The sequence below is a fragment of the Ursus arctos genome, chromosome X, assembly GCF_023065955.2.
Source record: "Ursus arctos isolate Adak ecotype North America chromosome X, UrsArc2.0, whole genome shotgun sequence".
NCBI lineage: Eukaryota > Metazoa > Chordata > Mammalia > Carnivora > Ursidae > Ursus > Ursus arctos.
This window is the reverse complement of record NC_079873.1, coordinates 11,586,809-11,607,283: the sequence shown is the minus strand read 5'-3', so window position 1 is coordinate 11,607,283 and position 20,475 is coordinate 11,586,809. Positions and strand designations below refer to the sequence as shown.

The window sequence follows — 20,475 nt, the reverse complement described above, 5'->3', positions numbered from 1 at the left end:
TGGAATTTTGTGTTATTTAATACGGTATCACTCTACATTTTATGCCACAGGCAAAAACATGTTTTAAAGAGAGAAAGGAATTGAGAAGGGGGAGGGATGGGGAGAGCCATGGATACAACAAAACTTGATGGCAGTTTGGGGAAGACCAGGGAGTAGTTCTCAGAAAGTTTAGGATTCTAAATGAGGTTAAGCACCTGCCTTTGGCTCAGATCATGATCCTGGGGTCTTGAGATCCAGCCCCATGTCTGTTTTGGGATCAAGCCGTCATCTGTCCATCTGGCTCCCTGCTCAGCGGGAAGTCTGCTTCTCCCTCTGCCCATCCCCCCCCCACTCATGCTCGCACTCTCTCTCTCCTAGATAAATAACATCTTTAAAAATAACTAAATAAATGAGGTTAAGCAAATGTGACCCAAGAATCAGGTTAAAATCTATCTTTCCTTTGAGATCCAATTTGACTTCACTTGACCCGCATCTCATGATGGAGGATAGCCCACTGATACCCTGTTGTCTTTGAAAGCTTGCGTCTTCTGGCCGCCTCCAGCTCCAACTTTGTGCGCTCATTCTCTGGTCGTTCACATCTCCCTTCTCGTGGCCAAGCGATTCTTCTCCCTGTCCCATGGCCACCCGGGAATGAAGCATGGACCTCTTCCCTTGCTTTTTTTCCAGAACACTCCAACAAATACTTTTTGGATAGCACAGGCTTTACTGAAAGTTTGGTAGACCCGAGGGAGTTAGACAGCATTAGCAAAATGAAGGCAGCTCTACGAATATTAAGTGTCTTAGCAAATTAAAAAGTTAATGCACAGAATTATTTAGCAAATAACTTAAAAATGGATGCCCTCCACAGCATCTTGCAGAAATAGATACACAGTTTATTACAACACTTCATCGCAGACTTTTGTAAATAGCTGTGTTCATGCTTCTCTCTCCATACACTGCGACCTCCTTACAGTTGGAAACTGTCCTGATCAAATTTGTGTGACCCGAGCTGTAACAATAACAACGGGGAAGATGATGATCAACAAATACAGCAAAATAGTTCTGTTTCTCCTGGTGCCCATAGAATTGTTGGATCCTGGCCCAAATCCCTGCACTTCCTCTCTCGGTCCCTGAACAGTTCCTGAATTCTCCCGTTCACCCAAGTCCTCTGCAGCCTTTGGCTCTGGGCCCCTGCTCCTTTCTTGGCTTTAGTTCTCAGTCCCTGCTGTGGGGACACGGCTGATCTGGACCTGGCTTGGGACCAGTCCCCATTGTGCTGCCATTATCACTGCTGTCATTTGCTGGCGTTGGCCCAGTCATTCCTCTCCTGTCACTGTTCCTCTTGCCCCCCTTTATGACCTTCAAGCCAAAGGGCCTTTTTCCTTCTAGTTCCACTGTTCGATTCCTAGCCTTCTGAAAGGGCTCATACAAAATGCATTAACCTTCAACTCCTAGCTGTGTTCCTTCATTCAGTTCCTAGCACCCTCTCCTCCTCTGTAGTTGTTGGTCAAATTCTCTTGAGAGCTGGGGCAGCAGGCAGCCCAAGGGACACTGCACAAGGAGTCGCTTTGCTCATCTTTGGTAAAAAGAGAATCTAAATCCAAGGACAGGCTCTGCCACCTAATCTCATTATGAGGCTGAACAACCCCATGGACCCTCAGTTTCCACACCTCCCAAATGTGGGTGATGGTCCCCTCTCCTTGCTCTCAGAGTTGCAAACTTCACTTGAGTTAAGTGAAAACAATTTGAAAAATACAATGCAATTTACAAGTTAAAGGGATCATCCTGAAAGAGAGAAGCATGACTGTGAGCAAAGTTCTTGACTCATGCTGGATTCCTGGATCTTCCCTAAAACCAACTCAAACCATGTTTTGGTTAGTGGCTCTGGCTTCCTAACTGCCATTTAGATGGAGGATATTATAGAGAATTCTGGGCTAGGACAAAAGTATTTGCTGTCTGGCTTTGCACTTCTGACCCTCCGTAACTACCAAGAGATTTGCACTTGGATCCTCGAGGCTGTGTCTCAGCTGGGGTGGGGCTGGTCCTCAGGGTGGAGGTGGGGTAACTGGCCTCCTGCCTTATTAGAATTGACTGGTCATTGTACAGGAGTCTTTGTCATACTAATAGCTTTGCAATGTGGGCTGAAAATTCTCAACTTGTTGCAAAATAAAAATATGCGGGAAGCCTCAAGAGCTTAAAGCAAACACAGTAAATGCCGGTGATGCATGATGTCCCTGATTATCGAAGCCACGAGGCTGGAGAATATATTAATAGGGCAGCACAGATCATAAATCTGTGACTAAAGAAAGAAAGCAGTGTGGCAGGAGGCCCTTTAGAGTTGGAAACAGATTAGACAGCATCATGGTCAAAGTTGGATGAGATTAAAATACTGAGATACTTGATAAAGGAGATGACACAAATCATCCATTTTAGGGTGTTTTCTTTTCTTTTTTTTTTTTTTTTTTAAGTAAACTCTATCCCCAATGTGGGGCTTGAACTCATGACTCTGAGATTAAGAGTCGCGTGCTCTACTAACTGAGCCAGTGTAAGGCTTTCAAGGAAGTAGTAGTTTGGTGAAAATTGTAACCTTAATGGATTTGGTCATTTGGTCAAAAAGAGCTGGACTTTGTCTACTTTACTCATGATCCTCAGTGTGAAAACAATGTCTTACATTTAGTAGGTACCTAATAAATAATAATCAATAAATAATAAAGAAGTATTGCACTGATTTTGTGGAAGCCCAAGATGAACTCTCATTCTCCGGGGCCTCTCTCCAGGTGGCTTTTCATCATTGGGTATCTTGCCTGAGATTTGCTGCATAGCCATCGGCGATCAAGAGGAGAGTATCCGTCAGGACATTCCTCCGTGCATAAGCACTTACTGATTAAGCTTCTGCTGCCTCCCATTTACGGATGACCCACTGGCCAAGCAGGTCACACGGCCCAGTCTGGAGTCAGTGTGGGAGGGGATAAGATAAGAGTGTGAATACTGGAAGGTGGTTCATTGAAAGCCACCAACGTCAAGGCCTCCTCCAAGCCTGGTTCCTGTCTCTAGCCACATGCGGAGCCGTTACTCTTTGTCCTTCAAGAGCTGAACCCAGTTCATGTCTTCCTGCTTCCACATAGAGTCCAGGACCTACGGTGGCTTTGGTCTGATTACCACTTTGCATTTTAGTTCTGTTTCTGATACACAGAAATGTTTGTTCTTTTTTAAATCACAGCTATAACATTTTGATTTTTCTCATATCTCTTTTTCTTTTTGAAGCAGGGTGAGGAGTGGATAGTCTCAAGATGTTCACTGAAAATATTCTTTTGGCTGCAAGCAAGTCTGGCTCAACATCAAGTCCATTTTCCTCAGTAAGATCCTCGACCAGTTTGCTTCAACCTTTGCTGGAAATGCCCCCCTTGTCCTGTCTGAACCCTTCCCCTCCTCACCCCTGCATAACTGCACGGTGGGGTGCGCTGCACAGTCAGCGCCTCTCTACCTTGCTTTTGGAATGATCTTGATCCCAACGGTTGCATGAGCATTTTTTACTTCTGTGCTAAATGCTGGCAGCTAGAAATACTCTTTCCCTCTGAACTCCCAGGGTTTTTCTTGTATTTCTTTTACATTGCTTACCACTTCCTACCCTTTCTCACGGGTATTTACGTACACCTTAGCTCCGTCTTGGTTCCTTGGGTGTAAAGCTCATGCCACAATTTCCCTGCCTTGTGTCTTGTATATAAAAAGTAGGCTCTCAGTACAAATGTGTAGCCTTCCCACTCCAAAATTATCCAAGGGAGCTTGGAGCTGAATTTACAAAGAGCTGGATTTCGAGGGAAGGTGATGTCGGCATTTACTTTATACCTTCGCCATTTATAGGTCATTTTGTACTACAGCTGGTACTGACTGCCCTCATATTTTACTGAGTGTAATCAGAATACACTGCATGTAAGTACTTTAATTTTAGTAGTTTCTAAGAAAATTCTCTAAAAGCATACCTTGATTCCATACATTTAGGCAGCACACTATGATTAGAATTGTCCCTAGTTTTATAGCTTAATCCTGATGCTACAACTTTGCTTTGACTTTTAGAAAGTAGCCTTAAATTTTAACTGACTATAAATGGAGTCTCATACCCACATGAGATTGTGAGCCATGTGCAGAATTATGATTTATTTACCTTTAATGCTCAGTGCCTAGGTCAGAGACAGGAGCGTGATGAATGAATTTCAATGTTTTCAGACTGCCAGAACCTATACACTTCATTGGAAACGCCTGCAGTTTTCTCAGCCCTCTCCCCCACCACAGAGATGCAGCAACAGTGTGCCTTTATTAATTATTTATAAAGGTCAGCCTATTCTATAGTACTTAAAACACAAAGAACCTTTCGAGGCAAGTGGATTGCTTTTTACTGTTGGAAAAAGGTATATAAAAGCTAGGAAGGATTAAAAAAACTTTTAAAACATAGAGACTATGTTTAATATTCCTTGTATTCCCCACAAAGCCTTTTACAGAGTCAGCACTCAGTAAATGTCTGATGATAAAGGTAGAAAATATTCTGTTTTGAAAAAAGATCACAACTCTTTTGAAGGAGTATTGGTATCGGAATCTTAGAATTTCAAATGGGTGTTGTGATTAGAACTATGGCCCTGGCAAACCAGGGGATCAAGAAATGGGCTTATTATACTTTCCAGGGTCTCTGCCCATGCCCTGTGTCTTAAAACTTATTGCAAAAATGAAAAGGAGACCAAAGCAATGCTGTAGCATCTGGTATGTTGGTGCTATCTGTGCAACCAACTGCGACTTATTAAGCTTGAATAAGTATCCTTGACCCTTCATTATCTTTATTCTCTGATGCTTCAATATTAACCCAGTGCAGCATATCTACTCCTACTTGACTTAAATAACTTTAACTCATTAAAGTTAACTCATTGATACACTTCAAATCCTACAACCAAAATGCTCTTTGAATTATATCGTTGAACTGTAATTTTTTAAAAAGATTTATTTATTTAGTTTTAGATGGACGGAGGGAGAGAAGGAGAGAGAGAGAGAGAAAGAGAAGGGGCAAAGGGAGAGAGTCTTCAAGCAGACTCCCCCCAAGTGAGGAGCCACACGCTGGGCTCAATCCCACAACTCATGAGATCAAGACCTGAACTGAAACCAAGAGTCAGACGCTTAATGGACTGAGCCACCCAGGCACCCCTGAACTGTAATTTTTATGTGGTACACTCCATCAAATATTTTCAATACATTTTATTGGGTATATAATGTGTTTGTACTGAGACTGTATTGATATTGGATTTTAAAAATTCAGGGGCGCCTGGGTGGTACAGCGGTTAAGTGTCTGCCTTCGGCTCAGGGCGCGATCCTGGCGTTATGGGATTGAGCCCCACATCAGGCTCTTCCGCTATGAGCCTGCTTCTTCCTCTCCCACTCCCCCTGCTTGTGTTCCCTCTCTCGCTGGCTGTCTCTATCTCTGTCAAATAAATAAATAAAATCTTTTAAAAAATTCATTAATACAACTAAAACTTATTCAATGTCTGTTACCAGGAACAAACCTTGCCTCAGCTTACTATCTGGCCGGGAGGGCAGACACTTAACAAGCAAATTCAATTGCCAGTTTTCAGAAAGAAGTCCGTGTGAGATCCCAAGAAGACCCATCTTCGAGGTTCAGGTTGAGGGGGACGGGAGCTGGCAGCCAGGAAAACAACTTGAATATCACCCGATAACTGCTATACCAGCATATGGCCAAAGTACTATCAAAATTCAAGAGGGAGGATTTAATTCCGTCTGGAAGCTTGGGGAGGGCATCAGAAAGCTGAAATTTTCAGGGGATGAATAGGCTTTCTACAGGCTTAAAAGGGGTGCCAGTGATAATGCTCAGGAAGGCATCTGTTCTTGAAAGCGTACGCAGGGCAGAGCTGGGGGAACTCCAAGCACCACATGGAAGGGGTGGATGGCCATCAGACCACTCCATGGATTCATTAGCCTCCTGGCCAAGCACCATCATAGCCAGTTGAACCAGTTTTGAGTGGGAGTTGATATTTCAGGTCAGACCTCCGATTTTTTTTTCCTTCAGAGTGTAGGGTTGCCTGATAAAATACAAGATACCCAGTCAAGTTTGAATTTCAGATCAACAACGAGTAATTTTTTAGTAAAGTCTCCAATGTTTAGGACATACTTGTATAGAGAGTATTTATCTGAAATTCAAATTTTTATAAAATTTGATTTTATTTTACTCTTTATCCGTGTATTTTTATTTGCTACATCAGGAAACCCTGGCAGGGTGGTTAAGAACAAGCACGGTTCTGCTGCGGCACAGATAATTACAAACACAACGCCACCACGACCCCGGTAGCCTTCCGCCCCAAAAGTCTCCCCAGTTCGAAGCCAGAGAAAACGGGCTTCTAGAAAAGAGACGCTGTAACTAGGTAACCAAGACGCTAGCCCACTCGACCTTCCGCAGAATTCAGGTTTAGAGGTGCGGTGCATCCTGGGAGTGAGTTTTCTAAGTTCAGCTTCGCTTCCAAAGGCCACCAGACTACAACTCCCAGCAGCCCTAAAGGCTCGCTGCGAGTCACGCTGGGATTTCTGACTTTACCCTGAGGAAGGCTCCTGGTAGGCTACTTGTGTCAGAAGAGAAGAGGGACGGTTTCTAGAGATTTGCGACAGTAAGAATTCATGGGAAAGGTTAAACCAAGGATTACTACTTTCGATGCAGAGAAAACAAGTCTCCGCGAACATTGCGAAAACCTGTGCCTAAGCGCACTGACGTTACATCCCGCGCTGAAGGGTGGGGACTGAGCGGCGCTCCTGCACGTGACGCCAGCGCGTCTTTGCGATTGGCCGTCTCGGGGGCGCGGCGCTCGAGCGCGGACGCCTCGGATTGGTGTTTCGGGGCAGCGGGGTGGGACTCTGTCTGCAGCCGCGGGAGGTCCGGACACTGGCGGCCATGGGACTCGCCGGTAAGTGCGCGTCTGACCCTGCGCCGGCACTCTCGGCCGCTTCCGGATGGGACTGTGCTGCACCCGTGGGAGTGTGGCCAGAGATGGAAGGGGCGAACCCGGCGAGGCTTAGAAGCTCGGAAGTCGGGGTCGAGAGCCTCCGGAGTCGAGTGGGGCTGAGGGTACGCTGGGGCGGCCGCGCTGGAGCTGGTTCCGCCGAGACTGAGGCGGGCAGGGTGAAGGGCTCCGGGACTCCCTGCCCACTGCCTGGCCATCTTCCTCCTTTTTGGCCTGGCGACCCTGCTTAACTCCAGCGGGGTCGCTGATGGAGCGGGGTCGTCCCTTCCTTGGCCCTGGCGCTCCCGGGTGACCTCTCAGTGAGTGAAGCCGGGGTATTGCCCAGGGTGTGGATGTGGGTGTGGAAGCACCGTCCTCTTGACCCAAGCCCCCGCGGGGTCTCCCTAAAGCTCCTTGGGAGCCTCTGCTGCTGACTGCCCGGGGACTCGTTGGCCATGGATGGTTGTAAATTTACGGCCATCTCGCGTTTGCCACTTAAGTGGCTGGGTGGAGACCTTGGTCAAATCGCTCAACTTGTTTGGCTTCTCATTTGTAAAGCAAGGGAGGTATTCCTGCATCTCCAAGCTTCTCGTCGTCTTTAAAATCTAAGATTCTCTGATTGTTCCGTTTGTTGAGCTTTTACGCCATAAAAATGTTAGGCGTGATAATTCGATGGAAGTAGGCAGACTCCTCACAGAACGTTTGCAGGTTAATGACAAAACTTCAGATAATTTCATGTGGTTCTTTACTCACTTTTTTTTTTATTAATCATCTTTTTAAATTGAATATAACTGGAAATTCAGGTTTAGTTGATAAACCACAGTAAGAAAATGTTACTGAAACCACGTAAAAGTACAAAACTGAAGAATTGCAGTACTTGGTTATCTTGAATCTTAATTAGTGAATTCAGATCAACAAACACTTATTGAGTATTTCTGCGAATATATTTAAAATATAGATGACTTTGTTGGCAAGAATAGGTAATTAAGAGTTTACACAGGCAGTTAACTTTGCATTTCCTGAGTTTGCAGGTGAAATCAGAAACTCAGACCTTTAGGATGGCTTTCCAGAGGTGTGGAAATTCCGTCTGTAAATCTGAGGAAGATTTCCACTAGCTTTCCAAGACACTCTTTAGCTTTAAAAGTAAGAATCTCTGATAGTACTGAATATTGAGTGGGGATTTTGTGCTGATGAGGCTCTAGAGGGCTCCTGAGAGCAATATTTCCTACTTGAGATGGAGAAAATGGCCCCAGATCCAGTCCATCTCGAATTGAACCCGTATCTTTAGACTTCAAACCAAAGAGAAGGACACTTCTGGAAGAAAGGCCTACGTAACTGAAAGAAAGGTTAAGAGAATGAAAGCAGTTTATTGCCATCCTTGAAGAAGGAAGAGGAAAACGTAGATGGATGTCTGCAGCATGTGCTGTAGGCAGTACTTGAAAAAGCTACTGTCAAAAAGACACTTCTAGCTCCAGGAATTTTTTAGTATAAGCCACAAAGTGAATAGCAAGATTGTATGAGATTCGTTGCATCAGTGGCTAAGCTCTAGAGCAGGGTTGGCAAACTTTTTCTGGAAAGAGCCATATATTTAATTATTGGAATGAACTGGTTTGTTAGCATAGCACAGTCTTCTATACTGTGATGTAACAAACTAATTTTTTACAATGACATGTAGCAGTATTTTTAAAGCAAAATTAAAATGTAAGGGTATTGTGAAATCTAGTTTTGTTGTATAGCACAGAGTAAGTACTAAGCAAGTAAATGTCAGATGAGTAATTTCATTATAATGCTTGTGTTTTATTTCTATGGGGAAAGCTAGCAAATTTACATTAGCATAAAACAGTGTTTATATCTGGATTTGGAAAGTGTAATGTATTTTGTCTCTGAGTTGAGATCTTGTTTTATACTCTCTTTCAGGTACTAGACGACACATTACTGAGTTGCTCTAAGGACAAATGCCTAAACCATCTCAGCATGGCGTCTAGAGGAGGAGGTGGGCATGGCCAGCCTCCCTCAGCTGTGCGCTCCCGTGTTAGCCCTGGAAGTCTCTCGACATGTAGGACCCATACCCATAATATATGCATGGTGTCGGACTTTTTCTATCCTAACATGGGAGGCGTGGAAAGCCACATTTACCAGCTCTCTCAGTGCCTGATTGAAAGAGGGCACAAAGTCATAATTGTCACCCATGCTTATGGAGATCGGAAAGGCATCCGTTACCTCACTAATGGCCTCAAAGTCTATTACTTGCCTCTGAAAGTCATGTACAACCAATCTACAGCCACGACCCTCTTTCACAGTCTGCCATTGCTCAGGTACATATTTGTTCGGGAGAGAGTCACGATAATCCATTCACATAGTTCTTTTTCTGCCATGGCCCATGATGCCCTCTTCCACGCCAAGACAATGGGGCTCCAGACAGTCTTCACGGACCATTCCCTTTTTGGATTTGCTGATGTCAGCTCGGTGCTTACAAACAAGCTTCTAACTGTGTCTCTTTGTGACACAAACCACATAATTTGTGTCTCTTATACTAGTAAGGAAAACACTGTGCTAAGAGCAGCACTGAATCCTGAAATAGTGTCCGTCATTCCTAATGCTGTAGATCCTACTGACTTCACTCCAGACCCATTTAGAAGGCATGATAGTATAATAACTATTGTTGTTGTCAGCAGACTTGTTTACAGAAAAGGTAATGAAATGATAGCTACAATTGCACTGCACACTTTTTTTTTCTTGTAGAAAGCTGTTGAATACTTGAATGTAATGATTGTTTGGTTTTTCGTTTTGTTCTATGGTTTTATAACTACTTCTGCATTAAATACAGCAAAGAAAGGTCCAATACTGTCTTATACATCCAAAAAGAAATTTTTGGAACAGTGGTGAATGCTGCCCCCCCCCCCCCCCGCCACTTTGATGCTTTAATAGTTACTTAAAAATAAAAACAGTAATCTGATGTTGTTTAATAGGTCAGGTCTTTTTAAAGTTAAAACAGCCCTGCATGTGTGGTAAGAAGTCAAAGGCTGAGCCCACCACATATCCCTTTCTGACGGCAAAAGTCATGTCTTTCATTGGAGGTATTTTGAAAACTCAGAAAAGCACAGGGGTGAAAACTAAAATCAGCTGTGACTGTACGATTCAGGGATGACCCTTATGAATATTCTGATCTGCAACTCTCCTGTGTTTTATGCATGTCCTCAAAGTCAATGAGCTTGTTCCACACGTGGCTGTTCTGCGGCTTGCTTAGTTCATTTAGCTGCAGACTTAGACGTTAAGAACATGTAGGCAGGTAAGTGGTGAAGGCAGAACCATTAGCCTGGAGTCTGAGCCTGGCTGCATCCCGTTGCGTGAGGACAAGCTACTTAACATCTCTGAGTCTCAGTTTTTTCATTTGTATGATTTGGGCAACAAGGGGAATCTTGTGAGGGTTCGGTGATGGTTCCCCTGAAGTACTTAGGCCAGTTAGAGTTTGATAAGTGTCTGCCGTTACCAAGGAGGATTTTTTTTTCTTAGTGCCTCTGCAGCGCTTACTGGACACCTCGATAGCATTCATAGAGCCTTGTGTACTAGAAGCCTGGAACAGTCTGGTTATTCAAAACCTAACTGGTCTTCTGGATGGTATTTGAAAACCTGTCCAGTAGTCAAAATTGTCACTTCAAGTAGGGGATTATAAAAAAGATAACATGTACCGTTCCTTAAATACTTGAATTTGCCTCAAAATGTTATTAACGTGCACTGAGTTGCCAATAATCTGACGTCAGCCTGCAGGCATTAAGAGTACTGGTCCACTGCTTGGAGCTGTGTGAACGTTCTGGCACAATCTCTTTCAAAAAGCATAATTTATACTTGCCAATTTGGGTGTTTTTTTTTTTTTTTTTTAGGCGGGGTGAGGATGTAACGGTATATGAAGTTATGTACTTCTGGATTTTTAACTTGTTTTTTATTTTATACAGTGGTTTAAGATGCCCCCTAATCTGACTAGAGCTTTTTTCCGTAACTTTGCTTTGTTGAATTCTTCGAACCGTTCAGCTTAGCTTCATGGAAACTTATTCTGTCAGTTTATGTGCTGTTTAACTAAATTACCCAATGCAATAACAAGTGTAACTGGCATCAAACACGTGGACAAATGCAGCTGATGGTTGGTAAGCACGAAGCTCAGCGGTAGGATCCGTAGCGTCCCGGTGTGCTAGGGATCGGCCTGAAATCCACGCGTGGGCCTTGGTCAGTAGGCTTTATATTTGGAATAGCCTTGGTTGACCCAGCAATCCACTTAAGCGGTGGTTGGTGGGAAAACTGGTGAACTGGGTTTTCTGGGGTGAAGGCATGCTCTCGTGATGTGCTTTCATTCTTGACTCAAGAAGATGTGAATGGACCAGCATTCTCTGTTCGGAATCCCTCTTGGGATATTGGTGACGTGTTTGTTGTATCTTAGAAAATGTGCCTAGTTTGTCTTTTAATCACACAGTATACCTTCGTGAGATAGCTAGCTGAGCAAGCATATGATGCACGCATGGTCGAGGATCAGAGCAAAATGAACGATTTGTACAAAGATTAAACCTGTTACCGTTACTTCACTAGTGATGGTATTTTAACCAGCCTCAGCTGGTTAACCGCCAGCCACAGAGTGAAGGTATGGCCTGTCCTGTTCTCAGTTCAGTGCTTTAACAAATATTGAACCCTCTCCATATGCCAGGCACCGTGCAAAAAGTAACATTCTCAGAAGGAACGGCCTCATCCGTAGCCCAAAAGTGAGTAGCTGTATTTATGGTCCGTTACTTATTAACTAATTAATTTCCTTAGGAGGTGTTCCTTTGGACCAGTTCTCAAAGGCCCACTGCCACGTATTGAGTGAGAGAGGATAAGTCCCAGTTCTTAGCACCCAGGTTTTCTGGCTGCCTTCCTCCCTCTTCTCTAGGGCCTGTTTTGCCCTCAGTCAGGGTTTCCCGGCGCTCCTGTGCATGTGCAGGCACACCCCACTTACTGCTGTGGTGGTAATGACAACTTCCATTTATATTCTGCAGTTGGTAAAGCCTGTGCATGGTACAGTACCTCACTTGACCCTCCCAACAACTGTAGGGTAGATGTTATCTGCATGTAACAGACAAAGAAACTGAGTCTCAGGGTAAGTAACTCGCTCAGGTTACACAGTAAGTATCAGAGATGACAAACATGAGTTCAGCTCTTGAGTTAAAGGTCTCCTGTTCCCCTCACCTCTGGCCCAGCCTCTAGGTATATGTAGATTGATTAGATTTGTTAAAATATTGTTAGCTTTAAAAGCAGTTTGAATTAACGGTTTTTCTTTGTCCATTTTGTATGACCATGGCGATTAAAAGCCCTTTTGTATGTTCCATCGTGTTAGACTCTTCTTAGAGGCAGGAGAGTCTCTTTTATTGTTTGGGAAAAACCTTTTATTCTTAGAATAATATTATAGATCATTGATAATATTAATCAGTTCACTTCTTATAAGGCAACTGTCAGGATTAAATGACACAATGCACTTAAGGGACATAGACTGATGTAAGTAACCACTCAGTAAATGTTACTTGTTATCAGCAGTACGATTATTAATCAGTATGTGTTGCATTTTTCATTTGAAGAATGGGTTCTTAACCTTTGTATTAGAAGGGAGAAGGAAAGGAAAGAAAGAAAGTGAACGAATGACATGAAGCTAAATGTTAAAAGTCATTAAGCCACCTTCTGGTTTATGTAGAAATCCAGTTGATGGATTTGGTAATTGTCTCAAAACAAAGATAGCTATGATTTTAATGAGATGCCTTCATAATTCAGAAAAGCTGCATGTGAATTTATGTTTTGCTAATGCAATCATATTTTGAAAATACTGGCGGAGTTTACTTAAATCCTACTTTGAATTATTTAATAAATATAACCCCGTATAAATGATTTCTCCGACCATCTTTTTTTAATAATTGATCAGCCTGTATTTGGGAAGATTGATAGAAAAGTACAATTCTTATGTATGCGCGTCTATATGTATGCATTTCTTAAAATAATAAACTTGAACTGGGTTATTTTACATTCACTTTTACTTTTGAATGTGTCCAATTTATAGTTGTTAATGACCTAAATTCCCAAATAGTGTCAACATTGCTGTCACGTTGGATAGCCACTTTCAGACTGGTAGGGCATGGTTTATGTTACAGCTTTCTATCACCTGAGGTTGTATTTACCTATTATAAGAAAAGTGTTTCATTAAAGAAGCAGGAACCAAGATGCACCCTCTTGTTCTCTGGACTGTAACGGTCTGGCAGTTGAGGTCCTGCCAACTTCATTTACTCTCATTAAGTGTGGGCTACGGCAGGTTTGGACGGACTGCTCTTATATTTGGCTAACACTGTCGTGATCCTTACAAGATCCTCTGTGCAAACTGCCTTCTCCACAAAGCCAAGGCTGCAGTTATACTTTGTTACTTAGCCCTTTCCTGTGGTGGGAAGTGGAACACAGACTGGTAGAAATTTTGTAGCTGAAAGAGACCTTGGACTTCAGGTACATCTGATCTCTTCATTTTCTGTATCAGAAAACTTGCCCACGAGCAAAGAGCTTGCTCATGAAATGGCTGGGACAAGACCTAGATCTCCAGTCAGCTGTCCGGCTCTAGAAAAATGTTAACTACCTCAAATACCGTTTTTAGAAGTAGGTGATGTGTAAACACAAGTGGATAACTTAAAGAATGTTATGTTAGAATGAAACAGGATAGGCCACGTATTGGGTAACAATGGATATCCCTGTATGTATCTTTAAGAATTGCAACTTTTGGGAGACCCCTGGTAGTTTGGCCATTCCACCTTCCCAGGGAAGGTTTGAGAGTTTCTCTACTTAAGGAGGGCATAACTAATCCTTTTCAAAGTGAGTGGTTTCTCAGTTCTGATGAATTTTTTTTAAGTTTAAATGTTAATATTTCCAACATTCAACTTTATATTTTCAGGGACTGATTTGCTTAGTGGTATAATACCTGAACTCTGTCAGAAATATCCAGATTTAAATTTCATAATTGGAGGAGAGGGACCTAAGAGAATCATTTTGGAAGAAGTACGAGAACGGTACCAGCTACATGACAGGTATTGATGGATTCTGTATTGTCTTGGGTGAGAAAATATGTTACCTAAATTCAGTTTTGGTTACTTGTGTCTGTTAAGCGGTCTGCTTCTCCTACGTGTGCTTGATGTAAAATGTAAAAATGCCTATTTTTTTAAAAAAATGTGTATAAAATGGGAAACCTTAGTTTTAAAAAATCACAACTTAATTTTTTTTTGTTTTTTTTGTGCGTACACACACACACACACACACACAACCACCACTTTGGAAATGTTTGTACATTTTCAAGCCTTGCTGAGTTGTGTGTGATTTAAATAGCATGGCCCAAATCATGTAAATTGTCCTGCACATACAGATTCAAATACTTCTCTTTCTCAGTAACTTAGAAGGATGTTTGCTGTGAAGCATCAATTTAAAAGGGGCCTTTTTCTGTTTAGAAATGACTCTTTAATATTTACTTACCAAAGTATATTAATATTTTTATTAAATGCCAACTAATTTTCCAGAAGATGAGATTTGTATGCATGACAAAACTTAGAAATATTTTAGCTGTATGAGTTTTAACCAAATAGCTTCAAAAGACTCTTGTAGATCAGAATTTGGGGATATTTATCTTTCGTGGTGGAAAACATTAGAATACCAGCAATAATCTAAGTATAACATGAATAACACACTTGGCTTCTAAGTGATATTTCTTTTCTAGCATGATTTTCACTCCCTTCTTTTTTTCTTTCATTTCAAAAATCAGAGTGCGTCTCTTGGGAGCCTTAGAACACAAAGATGTTAGAAATGTCTTAGTTCAAGGACATATTTTTCTTAATACTTCCCTTACCGAAGCATTCTGCATGGCAATTGTGGAAGCAGCCAGTTGTGGTTTACAGGTAAAAACCTTTGAGGGCTTACATTGTTGGGGTTCCTGTACTTGTATTTTGAAAAATTAGCAGATGCGTTCTGTAATGACTTTTAATTTGTTGGTTTTGCCGATTTTCCTGAGATACGTATTATGGTGTATTGTATATTCTTTTTCTCTTTTTAAGGTTGTAAGTACCAGGGTTGGTGGAATTCCTGAAGTACTTCCAGAAAATCTTATCATTCTGTGTGAGCCTTCTGTCAAGTCCTTGTGCGAGGGTTTGGAAAAGGCGATTTACCAGCTGAAGTCAGGAGCATTGCCGGCTCCGGAAAGTATCCATAACGTAGTAAAGACTTTCTACACCTGGAGGAATGTTGCGGAAAGAACTGAAAAAGTATGTCATGTGCTAAGCAAAGGGTATTTGAAGATTGTGTCTAAATTCTTGGCGTTTCATGTACACGTTTGCTTTTTCTTGTATAGGTTTATTCTTTCTGTTGCTTAAGTTTAAGAAATCTCTTCGAATGAAAAGAAATGCACTGTGTACTATTTTTGGGATATGCTAGGCTGAGTTTCTAGTCAACTCGATGCGTTTGACATCTGAAAATAGCAGTAATGCCATCTAGAGCTTTCATTAAAGTGGGCGTAAGAAAGTTACCGAATTTTCTAGAAGTCACAACTGCTAAAGGCCAAACTGGTATTAAAATCTGCTCTTAGACATTTCTTGAGGCTGTTTTTAATTCTAAAGCATGTCGGTCTATTAGAAAATACATGGTTTTGCTTAGTCCGATGGCGGCAACTTTAAAACTTGCAAACGTTTAATTCAGGCTACTCCCAAAACTCTTGCGTCACCTTGGCTAAGTACCGTGATTTTCTATGAGAAGAGGATTTTTGCATCCCTGGCTGACTGAGAACATAGTAAGTTAGAATTCAGGATGCAAGTGACAAATGTTGGAAATACCATAAATAAAAAGCGGCGATAGAGAATTTGTAGTTGCTCTTTTAATTCTACCTGTTCCGCACAGGTCGTTTTGATCCTTTTCAGCTCCTCCTCTGTAGTTTAACTATGCTATTTAGAAAATTGATGAAGAAATTAAATTGGAGTTCACGCTGGAAACATACTTTGTCAACTGTTCTAATTCACCAGTCGCAGCATAATTCGAACTGAAATGTATTCCAGATGTTTTGAGGGTAGAAGAGCTAGCTGGAAACAGCCTGTACCTCTCGTGAGGCCAGTGGCCTGTAGAGCTCGCACTGCATGTCCCAGCCTTGCTGAGTTCCAAAGGAGATGGCTCACAGGTCCGCTGCGTGACAGTGACCACAAGTCATGCTCGAATGCAGTCGAAACCGATAAATGCTGGCCTCGTTTATGTGTTCAAACTAAGTATGTTTACGGATCTTTGTTTTTAAAATATTTCTGAGTTTTGTGCTTAGCAGTGCTTCAAAACAGCAAGCCACCTGCTACCAGTTCTCAGCAGTAAACGTTTTGTTTGCCAAAAGCGTTTGACCTATGCCATCTACTAAAATGTCCCCCATCTTTTTCCCCTTCCTTTTATTTGGAGTCCATGAAATGGTTCTGTATAGTCTCACCATCCATGCTCAGCAACACGGCCTCACGTGGCTGTGGAAAGAAGAGCCTCTCTGTACCCAGAAGCACACTAGATTAGAGCTCTCTGATAGTGGTTGATGTCTGCCAGCTTGCCGAGAGAGGTGCTCAACCGAGTCAAGGAATCTTAGAAGGCCAGTCCTGCTTCAGGAAGTCACTGCTGAATTAAATGTGGCCTTGACAGAGGTGACCCGAAAAGCGGTTCCAACTTCTCAGGACTTTGGAATTCTTGTAGTTGGTTAAAATTGATGGTGATCCCCTAGGGGACAGGAGCCCTGGCATATTCGTCTTTGTGTGATGCGGTGTCTAGCCCAGAGTTTTGTCCAGAGTCAATCAGCACTCCATAAGTGTTGAATCGCATGGCAATAATTACTTTAATTTCATTAATCACATCCTTACTAAAACAACAACAACGAAATGTAAGCGACTCCCGTTTGCATCTGTAAAACCTTCCTGGTCCGTGCAGGTCGTTGTTTATTGTGGGTCAGAGCGCTCACTCTTGGCCTCTCTCCCGCCAGGTGTACGACCGCGTGGCAGGAGAAGCTGTGTTACCAATGGACAAACGACTGGACAGACTCATCTCTCACTGTGGCCCAGTAACAGGCTGCATTTTTGCTTTGTTGGCTGTATTCAACTTTCTCTTCCTCCTTTTCCTGAGATGGATGACTCCAGATTCTGTCATCGATGTCGCAATAGATGCCACAGGGCCAAAGGGCGCCTGGACTCATCAATATCCTTACAGTAAAAAAAGGGGCGAGAATAATGAGATGTCTAAACCCAGGTAGAAGAAAGCCTGGATTGTAAGGTTTTACACATTTGTAATAATTCCAGTAAGACGATTGAAAATAACCTTGCTTTTTTCCTTTTTTTAAAAAAAGTTTATTTAGTAAGTTATGCTACCTCTATATCATTCAATGTTTTATTTTGAGGAAAGATAAAAACTTATGCAATTCCTGAGTGTAGAAACTCCTTGCACTTACTTAAGATTTCGGAGAGAACATTGAAGCCACTCAGGTATGAAATTTTTCAGACTACTGAAATCCCTCTAACAGAGATGTTTTAAAATTATATTTTGGGAGCTTTGGGTGCTGAAGGGCCAAATGTTTTCTGGGCATTTTTTGGCCAATTTTAAATGTTCTACCATTACTTAGACATTCACCAAATGTTTACAGGTTTTCTTTCGGGAAGTACAACAACGATATGAACTATTTTTGAGTCCTGTTCATACCCATTTTAGTCATTGAAGTCACGTTCTTAGACATTTATTTGGTACGCCTAGTGTTACAGATCATCAGGTTTCTTGAGCAAAATGGTCCATCAGTTATGAGCATGTTTTATGCACCTACTGTCTATTGAACTAGACACTTCCTGCTGTTCGGGGCCAGGGGCGCATTCAGATGCTCTTTGTTTATCACTCGGATGGCTCACTTCATTGTAGTCACAGTTGACAAAATGGGGAAATATCTAACATGCCAAAAATGCTCACGCTTTCAATGCCAGGAAAAAATGGTCGGCAGGTTCCAATTCCTTCTTCGATCTTGTATGCATTCTCCTAGGTAGAGCCTTTGTCTTAATTTGTGTTTATGAAGAAACTCTTTGCTTCTGAAATACTAGGGACCGATATCACTGTTGATGATAGTGCAGAGAAACCCTCCACGTCTTCCCGTGCATCATCGAGTCCTCTGTAAATGCCTTCGTGTTTTCCGAGCAGAACGTACGAGGTGTGCCATCCCCAAATCAGCTGCTACCCTCCTCTACCTTGGATAGAAGTCACTTCCCTTCACTTGTGGCCTAGCTGATGTCTGAGAAGTATTGTCAGTGTGCAGAAGTCTTCACCCCAGAATATTTTATTTATAGCAAATTGAGTCTGAAAATTGTAGGAACACAGTCTCTTTGTGGATGTCTGTTGTTAACTGTAATCGTTGTTGCCCAGAGCCATGGGTTTTTAAACCCCAAATTATCCACATGGTGTGTCTTATTAACTCCTTGAACCCCTTAGAATAAGTTTTGGTGATAAAGGACTGCGAAGTCAAAGAGGCGCTTGCGGCGCACGAGGAAGGTGCTGGCGGTGTTGGGATTCTGTACAGGATTGGTTTTTTTTTTTTTTTTTAACAACACTCAAAACTTCTTTTTTAAAAAGTATCTTAACATGCCTGTTAACCGGTTGCCACTGATATGTGAGAAATACGATTTGTGTTTTGTGCTAAAACACAAATGCAAGAGTGCGATTTTTAAAACCTGGAAGTTAAGGGATCTTTTGTTAAAGAAAAATGGACTGACCCAGACCATTAAATCTTATTGGGATTTTTATGCACAGAAACTGATTTATATAAATATGAAATAAACAGTGCCAGTATTCATGATAAAGCAAGAAACTGTAACCTATGTTTTTATTTATTCTCTTCAGCAATTTTTAAGGGCATACTACTGTTTGTTCTTACATTTTTGTTTCTCAGCATATTTTTGAGATGGCCGTTTATTTCACATGGAAATGGGATTTAAACTTCTTGCATGTAAAATGTGTAATTTGCAAATCAAAATTATTTGTTTTTAACAAATGGAAGTAAATTTGCTTCTTCTAGTAAATCTTAATTTTCGGGCTTCCTGGATACCTTAATTGTAACTGTCAGTGTTGCACTGGTCAATATGTGGAAACATATTGTTCGACCCTGCTACTTACATTTATTTAAAAGTGAACTTGCAGTGATGAGGAATTTATGAACAATATATTGTATTTCTTTTGATATAACAAAAACTAGCACATATGAAACTGATTTATGAGAACATGCTACGTGTCCAAAAATAAAGACCAAAATGACATTTTGACAATTTTCTGTGTTTGTCTTGTTTTATGAACAGAATATGATTTACTCGTTGAACAGTGCCCCCCCACCCCCTCCATCATATGCTTGCTTTTTCACTGCGATTAGATGTTGTTGCTTGGTCTGTTAGTAAAACAGGAACTGTCCTTAGATGATAAATTACTCTGTCATCTTTTCTTTCTAGAGCACATGTTCTCTCTTTATTTGTGGAATAGCAAGTTGAATTGTGCCTTTGTTTCCTGATCCACACAGGCCCTGTTTTTCCCTGCACTGGAGTGGTCGCGTGAGACAAGTGAATACATCTAGAAGCTATTGTGTATGCGAACTACGTAATTATACTTTCTATCTTGTAAGCTATTTTAAGAGGAATTTGAATTTTGATTTCATTTACAGAAGCCCAGCTTCTCCCACCCCTTTTGTTGGAAGCAGTGGAAATCAGTTCTCTAAGATGATATGTCCTGATTTATCTTACGCCAAAACTTTTTTTGGCAAAGTCGGTATCATGGGCCTGTGTTTACTTTCGCGAAGTATTTTTAAAGGCCTCTTTCTCCCTCTCCACATTCCCAAAAGAATATGGTGAGATGTTAAATTGTATCATCATGTGGCTGGACTTTTTAAATATGAAATTCTAAAAATTCAAGTTCTGTACAAAATTTAATTTGTATGCACTAGTACTTCGGGGAGTTGATTTTCCTTTATCCCTTATATTTGGCTATGGCTCAGTGGTTCTTAATTGGATGTGATGGGGGTAAGGGAGGAGTGGGGGTGGCGATTTTGCCCCGTAGAGGACACCTGGCAGTGTCTGGAGACATTTCTGGTTGTTAGGTCTGGATGGGAGTGGGGGGGTTGGCAAGGAGTGGGCAGAGGGCAGAGATGCTGCTGGATATCCTACAATGCTTTTGGATACCCCTCCCCCAACAAAGAATTGTCTGGCCCCAAATGTCAGTAGTGCCGAGGCTGAGAAACTGGTGCCACAGAGGACGTCATCTGTGAAGGGTGCTGTGAGTTAACCCCTTCCTGCAGTAGCCTTTTGTGCCCATCTCGAATGGAATGCTCAAACGTAGTTAAAGATGGTCTCTCAGAAATAGCACAGACCTCCCTTTGAACCTTAAAAAAAAGCCAAGCTCCTCATGGCCAACTTTTCTGGTATATAACACAGAAAGTACAGCCATATTTTAAATG

General features: G+C 41.9%; 1 protein-coding gene across 6 annotated transcripts; it reads left to right on the top strand.

Moving 5' to 3' along the window:
* Positions 1 to 6,877: 6,877 nt before the first annotated feature.
* PIGA (phosphatidylinositol glycan anchor biosynthesis class A) lies at positions 6,878 to 19,300 on the top strand. Of its 6 annotated transcripts, none has more exons than XM_044391870.3 (6): positions 6,878 to 6,929; positions 8,883 to 8,958; positions 13,909 to 14,041; positions 14,767 to 14,899; positions 15,056 to 15,262; positions 16,990 to 19,300. In XM_044391870.3, exons 2-6 carry the CDS (start codon positions 8,940 to 8,942, stop codon positions 17,254 to 17,256), a joined length of 759 nt encoding a protein of 252 aa, XP_044247805.1. In that variant the 5' UTR covers positions 6,878 to 6,929; positions 8,883 to 8,939; the 3' UTR covers positions 17,257 to 19,300. The 6 variants fall into 6 exon arrangements, with proteins under 6 accessions (XP_044247805.1, XP_026333880.1, XP_026333879.2 ...); XM_026478095.4 differs by having other exon boundaries at positions 8,883 to 9,657; XM_026478094.4 differs by having other exon boundaries at positions 6,909 to 7,090; positions 8,883 to 9,657.
* The last annotated feature ends 1,175 nt before the right edge of the window (positions 19,301 to 20,475 follow it).

Coding starts and splice junctions, on each gene's coding strand:
- PIGA (XM_026478094.4), top strand. CDS start 6,917: ATGGGACTCGCCGGTAAGTGCGCGTCTGACCCTGCGCCGGCACTCTCG. Junction 14,042..14,766: donor CGGTACCAGCTACATGACAG/GTATTGATGGAT, acceptor TTCAAAAATCAG/AGTGCGTCTCTTGGGAGCCT. Junction 15,263..16,989: donor TTGCGGAAAGAACTGAAAAA/GTATGTCATGTG, acceptor CTCTCCCGCCAG/GTGTACGACCGCGTGGCAGG.